At 56.5% G+C, this 19,837-nt stretch overlaps 1 protein-coding gene across 2 annotated transcripts; it reads left to right on the top strand.

Moving 5' to 3' along the window:
• The first annotated feature begins 1,197 nt into the window (after nucleotides 1-1,197).
• Hmha1 (histocompatibility (minor) HA-1) lies at nucleotides 1,198-16,151 on the top strand. 2 transcript variants are annotated; one of them, XM_005405998.2, is made up of 23 exons: nucleotides 1,198-1,577; nucleotides 2,538-2,868; nucleotides 5,919-6,062; nucleotides 6,327-6,411; nucleotides 6,492-6,564; nucleotides 6,654-6,714; nucleotides 6,793-6,930; nucleotides 7,015-7,079; nucleotides 7,769-7,879; nucleotides 7,954-8,034; nucleotides 9,124-9,312; nucleotides 10,075-10,212; nucleotides 10,297-10,487; nucleotides 10,581-10,708; nucleotides 10,796-10,879; nucleotides 10,987-11,091; nucleotides 11,202-11,374; nucleotides 12,006-12,194; nucleotides 12,281-12,418; nucleotides 12,791-13,020; nucleotides 13,105-13,315; nucleotides 14,831-14,933; nucleotides 15,328-16,151. In XM_005405998.2, the coding sequence occupies exons 1-23, from the start codon at nucleotides 1,488-1,490 to the stop codon at nucleotides 15,651-15,653; spliced, it is 3,384 nt and encodes a 1,127-aa protein (XP_005406055.1). In that variant the 5' UTR covers nucleotides 1,198-1,487; the 3' UTR covers nucleotides 15,654-16,151. The 2 variants fall into 2 exon arrangements, with proteins under 2 accessions (XP_005406055.1, XP_005406054.1); XM_005405997.2 differs by lacking the exon at nucleotides 1,198-1,577 and adding an exon at nucleotides 1,600-1,764.
• The last annotated feature ends 3,686 nt before the right edge of the window (nucleotides 16,152-19,837 follow it).

Here is a 19,837-nt window from a genome sequence, read left to right as displayed (position 1 = left end):
CCCAGCACTCAGGAGGCTGAGGCAGGAGGATCATTGTGAGTTCGAGACCAGCCTGGGCTGCAAAGTGAGCCCAAGGCCAGCCTGAACTACATAGCAAGACCCTGTCTCAAAAATACCAAAAAAAAAAAAATCATAGGGCAGAATGGAGGGGATGTGGCTCAGTGTGGAGCACTTGCCTAGCATGTGCAAGGCCGCAGGTTCGGGGAGAAGCAGGAGATGGGTCAATGGCAGTGTAGTCATGTGGTGACTCATAGCACAAGACTGAAACTGGAGGAGGAAAAGAAGCCTGTGGCCAGGAGGGCAGGTTTGGGGATGGGTCAGCACAGGCAGTAGCTGTCTCAGCTCTGGGACTCATGGGTCCCACGGTGGGATTCGAACCTGTCCTGAGGCAACACCGTGCACATGGGAAGGACAGCAAGAGGTGGGCGGCTGAGCCAAGCTGCTGTGGGTGCTGGGCAGAGCTGGGGGAGACACCCCCTCCCACTGCTGCCCTCCCCTGCAGAGGCCCCGGGATCAGCAGGAAGGGGACAGGGGCAGGGGGGAGGCTCCCTCTGCAGGGGGTTTAGCCACTGTCAGAGCTGAGATCTGAATGTGGAGCTCTGTGCGCTGCGTCCAAGTGTGTGTGCAAGTCCATGTCCCCGCGGGTCACCATACACAGCTCTCTGCACCCCTGTTTGTTTCCCCAGTACTGTGGATTTTTTTTTTTTTAAACTGGGAATTGAACTCACGACCCTGCGAATTCGAGGCAGGCGCCTATGCCACTGAGCTATATTCCCAGCCCCAGTACTGTGGGCTGAACGAACGAACGTCTTTCCTTTATCTACATCCCCAGCTCTTCCGCTTCTTCTCCCTCCCCCACCTCCTCTTTCTCCTTCTTGTGAGACAGGGTCTTGCTGTGCAGTTCAGGCTGGCCTTGAACTCACTATGTAGCCCTGTCCGGGCTTGAACTTGCAGTGATCCTCCTGCCTCAGCCTCCCAAGTGCTGGGGTGAAGGCGTGCGCCCTCCAAGGCGGTTGTGCACTCCTACTTGCACCTGGGTGGGTGTTCCCGAGAGAAGGTCAGGGCTCTGCCGCCCCAGCTGCATGCCCGCCTCCCCCTGTGGCCACTGAGGGCGTGCGTGCCAAGGAGGACGCGCGTCCTGTCTGCTCCCCCACCACGCGGGCGCGCAGCTTGTAATAGCGGAAGCCAGGGTTGGGGCGCGGGGCGGGGCGGGGCGTTGGAGACCAACGTTCGCGCCCACACTGCAGAGCGACAAGCTGAGGCCGGGAGGTTGGGGGGCGGGTCCTCGGCACCGCCTCCAGAGCTCTTTCCTGTGCTGGGACGCCGCGAATGAGGGCCCGGCCTGTCACGTGGGCGTGACAGCTGCGGAGGGGTGGTCCGCGGCAATGTGGACGGGAGGCGGCCCGCGCCTGGAGCGTCGGTGCTGAGGACCCCAGCCCCGCCTGCCAGACCCCGGCCCCCGCCCCGGCTGCCCGGCCGGCCACACCATGTTCTCTAGGAAGAAACGCGAGCTCATGAAAACCCCTTCCATCTCCAAAAAGAACCGCGCGGGAAGCCCCAGCCCGCAGCCGTCGGGGGTGAGTGGGGCGTAGAGCGCAGCGCGCAGAGCGGGCGGGAGCTGGGGCCACGACGAGGAGCGCGAGGGGACAGCACCCTGCTACCATGCTGGGTCGGCGACGGGGGTCCCACGCCAGCTACAGCCCCCAGCGGGCGGGACAGCAGGGGCCGCCGAGGGGAGCCTGGCACCTGGGAGTCTGGCTAACGGTACGCGGCGGTATCGTGTGGCGCCCGATCTGATCCCATTGGAAACCCAGAGAGGGGGTAGGGAAAGGAGGGGTCGGGTGGGGTTATGGGGGGCTGCACGGTGGACGGCGAGGGCTCAGGCAGTTTGGGGGTTCCAGGAGCCGTTGGGAGTTCGGAGGCCTGGCATTGGGTTAAAGGCTTACAAGGGATCATTCAATGGAACCATCGGCTACAAGGGTCTGAGTGTTTCCAGGGCCGCGGTGTGTCTACGAATCTTAGGGGTGTCTGCGAAGTTTGGGGTGCCTGTTGTTTGGGATGCATGTAAAAAGGCCCTTTTGGGGTGCCTGTTAAGTTTGGGATGCATGTAAAAAGGTGTGGCTACAGGATTTAGGGGTCCCCCGGACGCCAAAGGTACAGGGATCCTCAGAGTTGCCTTTCCCGGGAAGTGAGCCCATCTGGGGGACTAGGGTGGTGGCTGCGCGGGGCCAGAACCTCTGTGGCTGCCCCAGCCCCACCAGGAAGCCGGCGCCCCTCCCCCACGCCCTCCGCAGGCCCTCCGCAGGCCCCGCCCCGCTGCGGTTTGGGCTGGGACCGTTGTTTGTGAAAGCACCGGGGAAGAGGATGTTGGGTAACAGGTGGGGGGGCGCAGCCCCAAATCTCAGCCCCCTGACGGCGGGCCTTTGATCCTGTGGAGGGGGCTGAACACCGTCTGGGGCCCCCCACGTCTTTCTGAGGAAACTGAGGCAAATGTGCAGGGTTCCAAATCCCCTTCACTGGCTCCCTCCCCCTTCCAGGAGCTTCCCAGGAAAGATGGGGCTGACACTGTGTTCCCTGCACCTGGCCTGGAGCCCTCAGTCGCGTCCTCTGGTGTCAAGGCCACAGCCACCCTGAAGCGGCCCACCAGCCTCAGCCGCCACGCCAGCGCCGCCGGCTTCCCACTCTCTGGCTCTGGCTCCTGGACACTAGGCCGGGGCTACCGAAGCCCCCTGCCAGCTGCCAGCCCTGTAGAGCCGCCCACTGAGGGGCCTGGCGCTGAGGCCTCGGATGACATCTCAAACCTGCTGGCTGATGTGGCCCGTGTTGCAGAGGGTCTGGAAAAACTCAAGGAGTGTGTATTGCATGATGGTGAGCTGCCTGGGTGGGTGGAAGGCAGGGCCAGACACACAAAGTACTAAGAACAGGACTTGGATTGCAGAGAGAGCTGTGTGAACCAGGGAATTATGGCTAAGGTTCTGAGGGATGTATAGGAGTTTGGTGGCAAGTGGAGGCAAGGGTATTCGAACAGAGGGAATGTCCCATGCACAGACTGAAAAGTATGGAAATGCAAAATGCATTCAAAGGCGTGTGTTGTGTGAGGCTGAAGGGATGAGAAGGTGAAGCTGAAGAACCCTGGATCTTATCCCATGGGCAGTAGGGAGCCATGCAAGGTGTTAGAGAATGGTGGAGTCCTTCTGCATTTGGAACCATGTGGACTAGAGGTGGCCTGAGGTCTGTTGTGGAGAACCCCAGGAGTGCACTTACCAGGCAGGAGTGCTGGGAGTGAGTGGCCTGTGAGATAGATAGTTCCGTTTTCTCTTCCACGAGGCTACAACAGCCCGGCTTCCTGCCGAGTTATTTTCATCTGCTTCCTGTTTGTCCCTGGCAGCCAGGCGGGCACCTCAAGCTGGGGCGGGCACAGCATCTCTGTGGCATCTTCAGCCCTACCAGGTGATCCCGGAAACAACAGTGCCAAGCACCTGATAGCTGCCCTCAGCTGCCCATTCCACAGATGAGGAAACTGAGGCCCAGTAGGCCCAATCGCAGCTGCAGGGTGCTGGTAGGGGTTCTGTGGCCCTGGTGGGAGGGTGCGAGATCCCTGGTTATCTGGTCCCAGGGCGGAGGCCTGTTTCCTGGGGAAATGCTAATCGCCATTCCTTTCCGATCCTGGGTTTCCTTGGAGGCCTGGCCTGGGTGGGGTGAGCAGGGGCGTCCTACAGTCTGAAGGAGTCTGGGGGTCTCTGCGTCTCAGGAAGGGGCACAGGATGTGAGTTAGAGTCCCAGGCTGCCCCTGTGCCACTGTGCTGTCTGGGCTTTCGAGATGGTGTGGGACTCAGGGTGTAGTGGCGCATGCCTGTCATCCTAGCACTCTGGGAGGCTGAGGCAGGAGGACTGCAAATTCCAGCCCTGCCGGAGAATCTTAAGCAACTTAACAAGACCCTGTCTCAAAACACAGGGGTGGCATATAGCTCAGTGGAAGGACACCTCTGGGTTCAATCTCCAGTACCACAGGAGAAAAAGAGAGAAGAGTAACACTGGCGTGGTGGTGCACACTTGTAGTCCCAGCACTCAGGAGGCTGAGGCAGGAGAATCGTCATGAGTTCCAAGCTGGCCTGTATTACATGCCCAGACCCCATCTCAAAAAACCAAACAAAATAAAATAATAGAAATGGGGAGGTGTGTTGGTGTGCAGGTCACCAGGTGGCCAAAGGTCACTGAGGTTGTTGTGGATCTCACACCATAGGTGGGTGCAGTGTACAAGGCCTTAGCCGAGCCTTCCCACACTCTGGGCTTCAGCCCTGAGCCTCAGTTTCCCCATCCACCTTCCATTCACCTGACCTGGAATAGCGCAGCTTTGGTCACGATTCTTTCCAACCAAGAGCACGGAGGAGGCCAAGGGGCTGCAGGGGAGGGCTTTGGCTCGGGGACGGGGTCTGCGGACCGGCCGGAGCCGGTATGTCCTCGGTGGACTTCGGGCCCCCCGTCGCCAGGCCGTGCTTGGCCGCACACGCCATGTGCATCGGCGGCACCGCGGACCCCGCGCTGGACGAGGCCCCCGGGCGCTGCCAGGCGCGGGCCGCGGATGAGGATCGTGCCGCGCGGGTCCCAGCCCGGCCCGGCCGGGTGCGGCGCGCGTGGCTCTGGGGGCTAAGCCCGGCAGGTGCGCGCGCAGCCAGCTTGCAGGTGGGGCGCGGGCCCCTGGTGGCCTTGGCGGCCTGCGGGAACGGGTGGGGAAGGAGTGGCCTAGGGAGGGCCGGGGCCTCCCGGATTCCTGAGCTCCCTCCCCGACCTGAGTGGGCAGCAAATAGCACTGCTGCCTCCGAGGTCCAAGTGGCCCAACTGTCACCCCAGCGGGAGTTCAGCGGGGGTGTGGCTCACTCCTGGGTCTCCCTCCCTCTCTTTGGTCATCCTGGCCCCTTCCACCAATTCCTGTGATTTGGCTTCTGCTGGATACCCCATTTTCATTTTGTGGCGGGTTTTTTGTTTTTTTTTTTGGTATTGGGAATCGAACTCAGGACCCTGCACTTGCCAGGCAGGCACTGTGCTATATCCCCGGCCCTGTTTTGTGTTTTTTTTTTTGAGACAGGGTCTGGCTATGTAGCCCAGGCTGGCCTCAAATTGGCGGTGCTCTTCCAGCCTCAGCCTCCCGAGTTCTGGGATGACAGGCATGCGCCTCCACGCCCGGCTAGATAGCTCATTTGTTTAAATAATCTTCCAATTTAGAGAACTTCTTTGCTCCATACCTGCTGTGGCTCCCAGGAGCTGGAGCACGGAGGTCCCACACCTCCAGCCAGCAGAGATGGGAGAGCTGTGTGCTGTTAATGGTCTCTCTTCCTGGGCAACGTGAGCATGTGGATAGTGCCTGGCTTCTAACCTTGCTGCCCACGTGGGGCAGAGCAGGGCTGCTCAGGGCCCAGGCAGGCAGGACCGGAAGAAGGCAGGTGAGGCCTAGAGCTATCCTGGAGGGGCCAGGGAAAGGGCCTGGTGGACTGCCCAGGAGAGGCAGCCCAATCAGGATTTGTTCCCTGTGTGGCTGAAAAGTATTTGGAGAAGTGACTGTCTAAACTGAGGTACAGCCTTTGTGGACCTCCCCAGGAGCCCCGAGAGAGACAGTAGCCACCGTCCCCATGGTCTTTTTCTTTTTTGTTTTTCAGACAGTTTCTTTATGCAGTTCAGGCTGGCCTTAAACTCACTTTATAGTCCAGGCTGGCCTGGAACTTGCAGCAGTCCTCCTGTCTCAGCCTCCTGAGTGCTGGAATTACAGGCATGCGCCACCACATCCGACCCCTTCACTTTCACAGCTGCCCTCTCCCACCTCTGCCTGTTTCCTCATTTGGGACAGCAGCTTCCAGGAGGCAGGAAGATGTTTTCTGGGATGGGACACTTCTTTCCCTGCTCACACCCATTCTGCCCAGCAGACCTCCTGGAGGCCCGCCGGCCACTGGCCCACGAATGCCTGGGTGAGACCCTGCGTGTGCTGCACCAGGTCATCTCCAAGTACCCATTGCTGAACACCGTGGAGACACTGACTGCTGCAGGAACACTTATCGCCAAGGTTAAAGGTTAGCAAAGGCAGCTAGGCCTGGAAGGGCTTCCTGGGAGAGGGGATAGCTGAACTGGGTTTTGAAGGATGGATAGGAGTTCAATAGGCACAATTAATACCTGATTCTCCCCCTATGGGATAAACCTTCAGGCCAGTTAGTTACAAAGATAGTGTAGGGGCCAGGGATATAGCTCAGTGGCGCAGTGCCTACTTGGCAAGCACAAGCGCCTGAGTTTGATTCCAAGATAGTGTGGGCCAACCATGTGTCCTCTCTGCCTCCCAGCCTTCCATTATGAATGTAACAATGAGTTGGACAAGAGGGAGTTTGAGAAAGCCCTGGAGACCATCGCGGTGTCCTTCAGCGGCGCGTGAGCAGGGGCATCTGTGAGCCAGGGGCGGGCAGTGGGGGTGCCACCGGTCCCCAGACACTGACCCTCTGGTCCTGCAGTGTGTCCGAGTTCCTCATGGGTGAGGTGGACAGCAGCACACTCCTGGCCGTGCCACCCGGGGACCCCAGCCAGGTGAGCAGAGACAGAAGGGCAACCCTGCACCTGGGAACCTCAGGGTGTGTCGGGGTGGGGAAGTCACACCAGTGTCCCCGTGCGAACAGTCCATGGAGAACCTGTACCAGAGCAGCGAGGGCTCCCCAGCCGGCGCAGAGTACTTTGAGGGTGAGTGTCCGTAGGCCGCAGGGCAGGGTGGGGAGGGCGCCCCTCCAACGGCTCCCAAGCTGAGCAGGCACCCCGCAGGCTGCCTGCCCCCGGAGGAGGTGGACATGCTGCTGCAGCGCTGCGAAGGCGGCGTGGACGTGGCTCTGCAGTATGCCAAGAACATGGCCAAGTACATGAAGGACCTTATCGGCTACCTGGAGAAGCGGACTGCGCTGGGTGAGCGCATGCGCAGCAGGTCTGGCAGGAGGGGCGGGAGGGAATATTCGCCAGATGCCTGACCACGCCCCCTCACACCCCCAGAGATGGAGTTCGCCAAAGGTCAGCAGAAACTCATCCACAGTTCCAGACAGAGCTTCGTGCATGAGGTGGGCTACAAGTGGGCATGGGGCAGGGGCTTCCCCTCTAATACCCAGGTGCTGTAATCCCAGCACTCTGGGAGGCTGAGGCAGGAGGATTGAAAGTTTCAGAGTCCTGCCTGGACAACTAAGTGACTTAGCAAGATCCTGTTTCAAAATAAATAAAAAGGACTGGAAATACAGCTCAGGGCTCTTGGACTCCATCCCTAGCACCACAAAAAAAAAAAAAAAAAAGAAAGAAAAGTCAAAATTCAAGCCAGGAATATAGCTCAGCGGCACAGTGCCTGCCTGGAAAGCACAAGGTCGTGAGTTCAGCTCCCCGTACAAAATAATAATAATAATAATAATAATAATAATAATAATAATAAATAAAACAAAGGGCAAAATTCATTCTGGGTGTGATGATATAGCCTATAATCACAGCACTCTGGGAGGCTGAGGCAGGAGGATACTCGTTTGAGGCCAGCCCGGGCAATTTAGTGACTTAGCAAGACTCTGTCCTAAAATAAAAGGCTGGGATGTAGCTCAGTGCAAAAGCCCTGGGTTCAGTACCCAGTACCATTTCTTAAAATGTTGCGGAAATATTTTCTTCTAATATTGCAGAAATTGAGGGAGGGAGTTGGTAGGGAGGTGGCGGCTCGGAATGCTGGGGCCACCGCCGTCCCAATGTTTCCCTGACCAGTGACCGCCTCCTGCAGCCCCACATGCCCCTGCTGTCCATCTACTTGCTGGCCCTGGAGCAGGACTTGGAGTTGAGCCACGGCATGGTGCAGGCGGTGGGAACACTGCAGACGCAGACCTTCATGCAGGTGAGCTGCAGGACGTGGAAGGAGGCCGGTGGGTGCATCCCCAGGGTCTCCACTCACGTACCATCTTACCCCAGCCCCTCACCCTGCGGCGGCTGGAGCACGAGAGGCGCAGGAAGGAGATCAAGGAGTCCTGGCACCGCGCACAGCGGAAGCTGGTAAGAGCCGGGAGAGGAGCAGGGGTGGCTGCGCAGGCGCAGTGTTTTGCACAGATTTCGCGTACGTGGGATGCGCCTGCGCCCTCGCTGGCTCCTGCACCGGCCTCAGACTTGTCCTAGTTCAAATCTTCTCCAGTCCAGAGGCCCCAGGGCGCACTTCCTGGTCGGAGGTTTAGAAATGGGGTTTCCCTGGGATTACCCTGAGAGAGTTCACAGGATGGAGGGAAACCGAGGCGCACTCACTTAGTGCGGGCTCCTGGGTAGCCTTCTTTTCTTTATTCTCTTTGTAGTGCTTTAAAGGCACTACAGAAGATGTGTGTAGTGGCAGCGGCCTATGATCCCAGCACTCGGGAGGCTGATACAGGAGGATCACAGACAGTTCCAGGCCTCGCTAGGCTACATAGTGAGCTGAATGGCAGCTGGAACTACATAGCAAGACTCTGTCTCTCAAAAAAATAAAAACTAAAATGTTTTGTACTAAGTTGCCCAGCCTGTACTCGAACTTGTGTTCCTCCTGCTTCAGCCTCCCAGGAGGGTGCTGGGATGCCAGGGTGTGTGCCAGGAAGCACAGCTTTTTTTTTTTTTTTTAAATAGCCTTTTGTGTCACTCATCCAAGAAGGCCTTCCCCTCATTAAGGTTCTTTTTAACGATTACCTTACTAATTCTATTAGTTCTTTTTGGGGGGATATTGAATCCAGGGTAAGTACAAGCCACACCCTAGCACACCCCACTCTTTTCTGAATGTTGACGCTTCTGCGGTCTAGAGGGCTGTGAGGTCCTCCCCGCCCGCCCCCCAGTTTCTGGCCAAGCGTTTCCTGAGGAGCCCTAGGGCTGCTGACTTCCTCCTCCTGCCTGGGGCGGCCCCTGTTTCATCTCATGAAAGGGAAGTGAAATCAGCTGAGATGAGAGATGCCAGCCTGCGCCTTCCGGGGCGAGCTGATAGTGGTGCTTCTGTTCCGAGCTCTGCCTCAGCCTCCCCGGCTGAGAAACGGGTGTCCATTCTGCTTGCCAGAGTGGGCGGTGGGTTTCCAGGGAACAGGCGCTGGGTGGGCGAGGCTGCAGCCGGTCTCCTCCCTCCCGCGCCTGCAGCAAGAAGCCGAGGCCAACCTGCGCAAGGCCAAGCAGGGCTATGTGCAGCGCTGTGAGGACCACGACAAGGCCCGCCTCCAGGTGGCCAAAGCCGAGGAAGAGCAGGCAGCCACCTCGCCCGGGGCGGGCAGCACGGCTTCCAAGACACTGGACAAGCGGCGGCGGCTGGAGGAAGAAGCCAAGAACAAGGTCAGGGCGTGGGGATGAGACCCAGGGGTGCTGTTTCCCACCTCCAGGCTTTGTTTAGACCTCGACTCTTTCCAAGAATACTCTTCCCAGTATGTGTGGTGGTGCACACCTGTCATTCCAGTATTCTAGGTGGCTGAGGCAGGAGGATCTCAAGTTCTAGTCCAGCCTGGACAATGTAGCAAGACCTTGTCTCAAAAAATAAAAAAAAAAGCCAGGTACGGTGGCTCACACCAGTAATCCCAGTACTTGGGAGGCTGAGGCAGGAAAATCATTCTGAGTTTGAGGCCAGCCTGGACTACAAAGTGAGCTCAAGGCCAGTCTGCACTGCATAGGGAGACCCTGTCTCAAAAAGACAAAATAAATAAATACATTAATTAATTAATTTTTAAAAAGACTCAGGATGTAGCTCGTGTAAAGGCCCAAGATTCTATCCTTAGGACCACAAAATAAATACATAATAAAAGTTGCCCTTCCCACCCTCTCCTGCCTGGCTCCTTCCAAGAATATTTATTTATTTATTTATTTATTTATTTATTTGATGGCCTCATTATGTAGTTCAGGATGACCTTGAATTTACAATGTAATCCAGGCTGGCCTCAAACTCCAGGCGATCCTCCTGCCTCAGCCTCCTCCTGAGTGCTGGGATGACAGGAGTGCACCACCACACCCGGCTCTCTGGAGATTTCCCTATCAGACCTGGCCATACCCTGGCTGAGCTCTGAGCCCTCGGCTGAGCCTCTGTGCCCATCCCACCCACCCCAGGCGGAGGAAGCCATGGCCACCTACCGCACATGCGTGGCAGACGCCAAGACACAGAAGCAGGAGCTGGAAGACATGAAGGTGACCGCGCTGCGGCAGATCCAAGAGGTCATCCGCCAGAGCGACCAGACCATCAAGTCGGTGGGTGGCCGTGCGGCATGCCTGTGGCGCGGGGTGGGGCAGCGGTGGTCCAGCGCCTGACCTGTCGCCCCGCTGTTGCCCTAGGCCACCATCTCCTACTATCAGATGATGCACATGCAGACGGCGCCGCTGCCCGTGCACTTCCAGATGCTGTGCGAGAGCAGCAAGCTCTACGACCCCGGCCAGCAGTACGCGTCGCACGTGCGCCAGCTGCAGCGCGGCGAGGAGCCCGACGTGCGCTATGACTTTGAGCCCCACGTGTCCGCCAACTCCTGGTACTGCTGCGAAGCCCTGCCCTGAGCCCTGCTGCCCACCCACTGCAGGCCGGCCCCCTTCGTGACCTTGTGCTCTGCCTGGGTCCCCGCCAGGTCCCCAGTCATACGTGCCCGCAAGAGCAGCTTCAACGTCAGTGACACCCTGGGGACAGAGGCCACCAGCAGCAGCCCCTCAGACGAAGGAGGGCCCAGTGAGGGCACATCTGCCAAAGACCACAGGGGTGAGCACTGGCAGGGGATCGGGGCAGGCGCTGGCTCCCGGCAGCCCCCCGGCTCTGCACAGGATCCACCCCTTTGCGCTTCCCCAGGGGGACGGGGACACCAGGTGCACAAGTCATGGCCGATCTCCGCCGCAGACTCGGATGGCAGCCTGGACCCCAGCGTGGGCTCAGGTGAGGTGGCTGCCCGTCCCTCCTCCTGTCCAGGAGGAGGTGACAGTGCCCTGCCTGCCTCAGGCCTGGTTCACCCTGGGACTCTGACAGCACTGTTTCTTGGCCAGGGGACTTTAACAAATTCCAACGGATGTCGTCCAGCGGCACCGTGTCGTCCAGCGAGGAGCTGGTGGACCAAGAAGGCGGAGCAGGGACAGCGGAGTTTGAACAGGGTGAGGGGGCCTGAGCCGGGCCCAGACGGACAGGGGGCTTTGGACATGGCCTCTATCTGGGTCTGTCCCCTTCCTGCCTCGGTGACACGGACTTCTCGTCCTGCCCCCAGATGACATCAACCGCATGGCCCCCCAGCTGCCAGTGGCTGGGTTCAGTGGGCCCTTCCGCCATGTCGGGCTGTCCAAGGCGGCGCGCACGCACCGGCTCCGGAAGCTCCGCACGCCAGCCAAGTGCCGGGAGTGTAACACCTACGTCTACTTCCAGGGGGCCGAGTGTGAGGAGGTGCGTGGGGCACAGGCCTGTCATCCCAGCACTCTGGGAGGCTGAGCCAGGAGGAGAACAAGTGTGAACTCAGCACGGGAAACTATAAAATGCTGTTCTCTCAAAAAAATTTTAAAAGGGGTGGGAACATAGCTCAGTGTGAAAGTCCTAGGTTAAATCCCCGGTATAGGGGTAATGGGGAGCAGCAAAGAGAGGGAGTGTGGAGGTTTTTTTACAGTTTGGACTTCTAGGAGGAGAGGCTAGGGGTGAACAGGGTGTCTGAGGTGGAGGCAGGGACACCCAGTGCAAGTGCCCTGGGGCAGAAAGAACAAGGGGTACTGGGTGTGGTGGTGCACACCTGGAATCCTAGTACTCTGGAGGCTGAGGCAGGAGGATTGGTGCAAGGCCAGTTTGGGCTACATAATGAGACCCTGTCTCCAAAAAAAAAAAAAAGAAAGAAAAAAAGAAGAAAAAAGAAAGGGGCTGGAAGGAGGAGAGAGCAGTGAGCAGGGTCCGGGATGCAACAAAGGCCCTTGTTTTTAGCAGGTACCAGGGGGGTTCTGAGGGCTCTAAAAGAGATGGAAGGTGGGTCGGAGCATCTGTGTGGGGCTGGGCACCCACGGGGCCAGCGCTCACTCCCTGCCATCCGCAGTGCTGTCTGGCGTGCCACAAGAAATGCCTGGAGACCCTGGCCATCCAGTGTGGCCACAAGAAACTGCAGGGCCGCCTTCAGCTCTTTGGACAAGACTTTGGGCAGGCGGCCCTGGGCACCCCAGATGGCATCCCGTTCATCGTGAAGAAATGCCTATGCGAGATCGAAGGGCGTGCGCTGCGCACCAAGGTTCCTCGGGTGGAGCAGGGCAAGGCGGGGTGGGCAGGGGATGGGGGTAGGGAGGGCCGGGGGCGGGGCTCACTGCCTCCCCGCAGGGCATCTACCGGGTCAACGGGGTAAAGACGCGTGTGGAGAAGCTGTGCCAGGCTTTTGAGACGGGCAAGGAGCTGGTGGAGCTGTCACAGGCCTCACCCCACGACATTAGCAATGTCCTCAAGCTCTACCTGCGCCAGGTGAGTCGAACTCGGGTGTGGTTATTGGCCTGGGGGCAGGGCCAGAGCTGGGTTTAGTCAGACCGTTGTGTGATTGGGCGTAGCCAGAGTTGGGAGGGGCGTGGTCTTGGCATGAGCAAATCGGATGCTGAGCTAGGGGTGTGGTCAGATGCTGCAGGGGGTGCGGCCTAGTGTCATTGGGCGTGGCTATAGCTTTGTTAGGGCTTGGGGACCGCAGAGGCAGGTCTGAAGATGGGGGCGTGGTCATATTCTGGAGTGGGGGGAGCCTATTGTCTGGGGCGTGGCCAGAGCGTAGCTGGAGCAGGGCCTTGGCCAAGTGTGCGGTCCTCCTAGCCCAGTGTCACTGCGGGATCCTGTTCCATTGCCCTGCAGCTGCCAGAGCCACTCATCTCCTTCCGCTTCTATCACGAGCTGGTGGGGCTGGCCAAGGACAGCCTGAAGGCCGAGGCTGAGGCCAAGGCGGCGTCCCGGGGAGGCCGGCAGGATGGGTCCCAGAGCGAGGCCTCTTCCCTAGCCATGGCGGGCCGCCTGCGGGAGCTGCTGCAGGACCTGCCACAGGAGAACCGGGCCACGCTGCAGTACCTGCTGCAGCACCTGCGCAGGTCAGGGTCACTGGGCAGGAGTCCGGGTGGTGGGGGTCTCGCGGGCTACTCACACACTCTGGCTCTGCCCGGCCCCGCCCACAGGATCGTGGAAGTAGAACAAGATAACAAGATGACCCCGGGGAACCTAGGCATCGTGTTTGGGCCCACACTGCTGCGGCCGCGGCCCACAGAGGCCACCGTCTCCCTGTCCTCACTGGTGGACTACCCCCACCAGGCCCGAGTCATCGAGACCCTCATCATCCACTATGGCCTGATCTTCGAGGACGAGCCAGGGGAGGGACTCAGGGCACAGGTCAGTCTGAGTCAGGGCTGTGCATGGAGGATGGAGATAGCGCCCTGTGAGAGCTTTGCTTTGGACAGGATGGCTGGGGAGATTACTGGGAGGTTTCTTTTTAGCAGAGAACTGGATGAAATAGCCCTAGGGTGTGCAAAGGCCCTGTGGGCCCTGCACTGTCCTTTGGAACTCACATCAGACTGTGCACAATCTGTGCAGGTCTGCAGTTGGGTCCTTTATTTTTGTTTTTTGAGACGGGTCCTCGCTATGTAGTCCAAGCTGGCCTCAAACTTGTAGCGATCCTCCTGCCTCAGCCTCCCAAGTCCTAGGATTACAGGTGTGCACCACCACGTCTGGCAGTTGGATCCATTTACCTGGCTACTTGGCTTGGACTTCATGCCTCTGATGTTTGTATCTAGAAGTTGTTTTCAGAGCTGGGCATGGTTGTGTATGCCTGTAATGCCGGCACTTTGGGGGGCTGAGACAGGAAGATCACCATGCATTCTAGGCCACCCTGGGCTACATAGTGAATTCAAGGTCAGCCTGAACTACATGGAGAGACCCTGTCTCAAAACAAAACAAAAAAGAAGTTAAATTCAGTCCATTTCTTAAAGGTATCTTGCTCATTTTCATATTTTCAAGTCCTCCTTGTATTTTTTTATTTTTTATTTTTGCTGTACCAGGGATCAAACTCATGACCTTGTGCTTGCCAGGCAGGCGCTTATGCCACTGAGCTATATCCCCAGCCCCTCCTCCTTGTATTTTTTCAGCCCTCTTCCAGCATTTCTTGGTGGTCCTAGGTTTCTTCCCACCCCTGCCAGCATAAATAGGATCCTGAGAGCCAGGGAGCCGAGGAAAGGTACAGCCTCAGGACAGAGGCTCCTGTGTGCGCATTGGTGCTGGGCTTGGCCTACCTGACCAAGGTGTTCATCCCTGATGGAGGAACAGTTGGGAAAAGTCTGGAATGGGTTAGGGAACCATAAGAGTGGGCTTTCAGCTGGGCTTTGTGGTGTACCCCTGTCACCCCAGCACTTTGGGAGGTTGAGGCAGGAGGATCACAAGTTTGGAGCTAGCCTAGACCCTGACCTTGTCTCTACTTTTGTGTGTGTGTGTGTATGTGTGTGTGTCTACTTTTGAAAAAAAAAATTTTTTTTTAAATATTTAAAGTTCTAGCCAGGTATGGTGGCACATACCTGTAATCCCAACACTTGGGAGGCTGAGTCAGGAGGATAGTCATGAGTTTGAGGTCACCCTGGGCTACAAAGCAAGACCCTGTCTCAAAAAAAAAAAAAAAAAATTTAAAGTGCTGCGGATGTGCAGGAGCTCAGTGGCAGAGTGCCTATTCCTAAGTGTCATTGCTGTCTCACACACACACACACACACACACACACATAGTGAATTCTCACGGGCCAGGGCTGTTTGCCACAACCTCAGTAGCAGCCAGAGTTAATCCTTTAGGGATTTTGTTATAATTTTGTTGTTGTTGTTGTTATGTTATAATTTCTTAACACCCCCGCCAACCCCTTTCCTTAGGATGAGCCAAGCAGCCAGCGCTCAGAGGTGGTGGTGCCAGTTCCATGTCTGGAGGGCAGGGAGGGAACCACCTACGTCCTGCAGGAGGAGGATGGGGGCCGAGGTGAGTAGTGGGCAAGATGGGGCCCTGGGACGCTGTGCAGAAGGTGGAACGTGGCGTCTAAGAGACAGAGCAGGAGCCAAGCATGGTAGCACACACCTGCCATCCCAGCAACCTGGGAGGCTGAAGCAGGAGGATCCCAAGTTTGAGCTCAACCTAGACAACTCAGCAACTTAGTGAGACCCTGCCTCAAAATAAAAAATACTGTAAAGGTCAGGGGATGTAGCTCAGTGTGAACATCTTGGGTTCAGTCCCCAGTACCACAGAGAGAGAGAGAGAGAGAGACAGACCTGAAGCAGGGGCTCGGGTGGGGCCCAGGAATTTGACCCAGGTGGGAACAGCCTCAGTTTTTGGTAGCCAGGGGACACCTGTCTCATTCTCTGTCTGGTTTTCCCAGAATCCCGAGTAGCATCCAATGATTCTGACTCGGAGCTGGAGGAGACCTCGGACCCTCTGTCCCTGTCAGAGGCCAGCGTCCTGCACCGCCTCAGCTTCCTGGAGAAGCAGGAGGGGGAGGCCAGCCCAGAGGAGGGTCCCCAAAGCCGCAGTGGCAGTGAGGAGCAGCTGGGGGATGAGGAGGAAGAAGGCCCAGCCCAGCAGCTGTCCACATACAACACCAACCAGTCCAACAACACGGCGTCGGCCCGGCTGCCGCCCACGAGACTCCGCAGCGGGCACATCGCAGGGGGCGGCTGTGGGGACAGGCGGCTGGAATTCGTCTGAGCTGGGTGGCAGCATCGCACTGTTGCTCCCCTGATGCTCTGGAGGGTCCGGGGCCTGTCCTGGGCCACCGCCTCTCTGAGGACAGCAGGGCTTAGGGTCCACCCTGTGTCTGCCACTTGGGCTGGCCTGGCTCAGCCCGGCTGGGGGGATCCCTGCCTTCGGGGAAGTCACCTGCTGCCTTGTCAGAGGCCCCACAGCCGTGAGGACTGACCGGCCCTGTCCCTGATGAGCGCCTCTCCCATGGCCCGGGCATCCCTGGGGTGCAGGCCCTACCTGGACCTCGCCCTGCCCCATCTGAGCCTGTGTGGGTCCTGCGGGGAGGCTGCTGCTGGCCCAGGCCCCCCCACCAGAGCTCTGGCTCCAGGAAGCTGTCACCTTTCTGTAAGGCTGGACTTGGACAGCTGGGTAAAGGTACACAATGGAGTCTGTCACAGGCCACAATGTCCTTGCAAACCCAAACTTCTGTCTGTTTTGCTTAAAATAAACCTTTTAATCTAGTGGGGTTGGTTTGTTTATTTTTGTGGCACTGGGGATTGAACCCAGGGCCTTTGCACTGAGCAACATCCCCAGCTCTTTTAATTTTTATTTTAATTTTTTTTTTTTTTTTTACACAGGGTATTGGTACAGAGTTCAGGCTGGCCTTGCAGTCACTACATAGCCCAGGCTGGCCTGAAACTCATGGCAATCCTCCTGCCTCAGCCTCCCCTGTGCTAGGATTATAGGTGTGCACCACCATACCTCTTGTTTAATTTTTATTTTGGGACCGGGTCTCCCTAAACTCACTAAGATGCCCAGGCGGGGCTTACATTTGCAACCCTTCTGACTCAGCCTCCCAAGGTACTTGGATCAGCGTACCCTTGTGCCCAGCTAATCTGGTGTTTCCTGTGAGGATGGAAGCCTCCGAAAGGAGCTAGGGCGGGGGGCACAGGTTGCAGGGACAAAGGTCCTCCCACACTGTCCACGGCTTTCTTGCTGGGGAGGGTGGTGGACACAGGCAACCCTTTTGTGAGGTTTACAGCTGAGGGCCATGCTGGGCCTGGCCACGTGACAGACACTTTCTCCAGCTGCCAGGCCCCCGTGCCAGGGCTGTGGAACTCCTGTGGGCTGGGAGTGTGCCGGGTGGGCTTGCAGAAGCACAAACTGCAACTGCAAGTTACTGTATCGATCTTGTACGGGGCGCTGGCGATGGAACTGAGCCTTGTGCACACTGAGCTCAGGCCACAACCTGCCTGGCCCGTGAGCCTCGGGAGGACAGCAGCCAGCTGCTTTTAAAAATTGTATTAAATGCTCAGGATGGAACCCAGGGCTTACTCACCGCCGAGCCACATCTCAGCCCTTTTTTTATTTTGAGACAGGGCCTGGCTAAGTTGCTCAGGCTGGCCTCGAACTTGTGATTCTCCTGCCTCAGGCTCCCGAATAGCTGGGATGATAGGTGTGTGCCCGCTTTTCATCCACAGTGGGGAAGCAGGTGAAATGGAGGCTGCTCGTGGTAACAGCAGGGTACAGGAAGGGCCCTCCTCTTCCTGTTCAAGAGCCGCACCACAAAGCTGCAGCAAAACCCCAAGCACAGACCAGAAGCCTCAGACAGCGCAGGGCCTCACTGAGAGGCCTCAGAGGAGGATACACAGGTCAGGGTGCTGGCGCTCAGAGCTGGTCTGACAAACAGAGACGTCTTGGCCTAGGGCCAGCCGCAGGTTCGCAGGTTGCCTGTGGTTGTCATTTCTGCCACAAGGCAGAGTTGAGGAAATGACAGGGAATATGCGGTCCACGAACTGAAAAATATTTACTGACACTTTACAAAAACAAAACAAAACTTGTTTGTCAGGTGTGGTGGTGCACTGCTATATTCCCAGCACTCAGGAGGATCACTGCAAGTTTGAATCCAGCCTGGGCTACCTAGTGAGTGGAAGGCCATTCTGAACTCTGAGAAAACCCTATCTCAAAAAACAAAACAAAACAAAACTTACTGACCTTCAACTACTCTTTATACTTGTGGTACACCCACAAAAAATTTTTGTGTTTTTTTGAGACAAGGTCTCACTATGTAGCTAGCCTAGGCAGGACTAGAACGCACAGTGATCCTTCTGCCTCACCTTCCCAAGCGCTGCGATTACAGGCAGGCACCACCATGCCTGGCTTTGATTTTGAGGCAGGGATTCAATAAGTTGCCCAGGCTTGGCTCAAACTTGCCATCCTCCTGCCTCAGCCTCCACACCCAACTACATTTTATTTTTCCAGTGCTGGGAATGCAAAGCCAGAGCCTTCAGTATGCTGAGCACACTGATCTACCTTTTACAAAGGTCAAAAAGACCTGCAAAGCCACTCTGCTACTTCCTAGCATTAGTCAGGGAGGAAATGTCATAGAAAAGCCTTTCCTCACTGGGATAGGCCAGCAGGAAGGGTGGCTGGGAATGCTGCTGCTTTTCCCTTTCTTTTGAAGGGGGGTGTCTTCGTTACTTTATTCTCGTTGCTGGGAGAAAATACCCAACATCCAAAATTAAGGAAGAAAACATTTATTTAGCTCACAGTTTGTGGAGGTTTCAGTCCATACTCAGCTGGCTCCAATGCAGAGTGGCACGGGGTAGAGGGCAACAGTTTGTGGCTGCAGAAGACAGCAAAAGCAACAAGAGCAAAAGGGAGGAGCAGCAGTGGGAGAACAAACCTCTTTTCCTCCCTTACATTGTATGCAGGTTTCCCGCCCCAGGGTGAGTGTAGCACTCACACCCATAATCCCAAAACTGGAGCATGAATTAATCATAAACTCTAGGGGACACAGCTCAGTAGTAGAGAACTTGACTGCGTAAACTGTAGAAGCTCGCACCATGACTGCATGAGGCTTTGGGGGGACATGCAGACACAAAGCGTAACGGGGTGCTCGGGGTGCCCAGAGTATCACACATGCTAGGTCAGCACATGCCACCGAGCACTACAGCGTCACTCTGCACGGTCTTCACAGGACCAGGAAGCAGTGCCAGCTCATATATACCTCACCATCCATGTGACTCAGAGCAGAGAGCCAGCTTCAGGTGAGGCTCCACCCAGCTTGATCCTGGTGCCTAGGAAGTGGGGGTCAGGGGCTTCCTGAGTGCCAGGCCCCCTCTGCTGCCACCCCAGGAACGCTGAAGGTGGTGCCATAGTCCTGCCCACCCTGCTGGGACAACACCACTTCTGGGCCATCTTGGAGACCAGGAACAGGTGGGGTTTGGTGGCAAAGAAGAACGCCACAGGTAGGGAGATGACACACAGTAAATTTCCCCCACTTTGAAGCCCGAGAAGCTAACCACGGGCCTGTGCGGCAAAGCGTGATCATGCCGAGCTTCAGAATCAAAGCAAACATGCAAAAGGCCAAAGGGATCTTCCTGGGCCTTGCCAGAGCTGATTCCAAATCCAAGTACAGAATACTCTAGAAAAACTGAGATTGTGATATTCACCATATTGGGTTTTCCTAAATTTTTTTTTCCAATCAGATTTTTTTTGGGGGTACCGGGAATTGAACTCAGGACCTTGTGCTTGCCAGGCAGGTGCTGTGCCACTGAACTATACTCTCGGCCCTCAATCAGATTATATTGATACATTTTACTTTTCCAATCAGATATTATTGGCATATTTTACATATACATAACGATCACATTCATCATAGAGCATTTGTACCTGCAGATGGTGTAACTGGTTTCTTCTTTTCCCATCCCCCTCCCCTCTCTCCAACCTTCCTCCCCTCCCCATTTACGAAAGCTTTGTTTCCACTTTTTCCTTTTCTCTCTCTTTTTATTTTTTCACTTTTCCCTTCTTTCCTTTCTCCCTTGTTCCCTCCCAGTTTGAACATTTACTTCCTATTTCACAATACCTATTATACATTTTGGTCCTTATTTACACTTTTATTTTCTCCAGTTTACTTCACTTAAGAGTATGGTCTCAAAGTGCATCCATTTTCTTTTTTTGTCTTTTTGAGACAGGGTCTCGCTATGCAGTTCAGGCTGGCCTTGAGCTCACGTTGTAGCCCAGGATGGTCTCGAATTCACAATGATCCCTCTGCCTCAGCCTCCCGAGTGCTGGGATTACAGGTGTGCACCACCACGCCTGGCTGCAAAAGTTTTTTAATGAGATGAGATACCAACTGATTATTCATAATAGTTCCTGTGTGATCAGGATTTTGTTTATAAAGTCTTTGCTTACACCAGTATCTT

Source organism: Chinchilla lanigera, unplaced genomic scaffold (assembly GCF_000276665.1).
Source record: "Chinchilla lanigera isolate Chin_1 unplaced genomic scaffold, ChiLan1.0 scaffold00094, whole genome shotgun sequence".
Classification (NCBI taxonomy): domain Eukaryota; kingdom Metazoa; phylum Chordata; class Mammalia; order Rodentia; family Chinchillidae; genus Chinchilla; species Chinchilla lanigera.
This window is presented reverse-complemented; position numbering and strand designations above follow the sequence as displayed.

Bases quoted from the DNA above. Each gene is read 5' to 3' on its own strand.
- Hmha1 (XM_005405997.2), top strand. From the start codon at position 1,663: ATGCTGGGTCGGCGACGGGGGTCCCACGCCAGCTACAGCCCCCAGCGG. The intron at 6,931-7,014 runs GTGAGCGCATGC...TCACACCCCCAG, and splicing joins GGAGAAGCGGACTGCGCTGG to AGATGGAGTTCGCCAAAGGT. The intron at 8,035-9,123 runs GTAAGAGCCGGG...CCGCGCCTGCAG, and splicing joins ACCGCGCACAGCGGAAGCTG to CAAGAAGCCGAGGCCAACCT.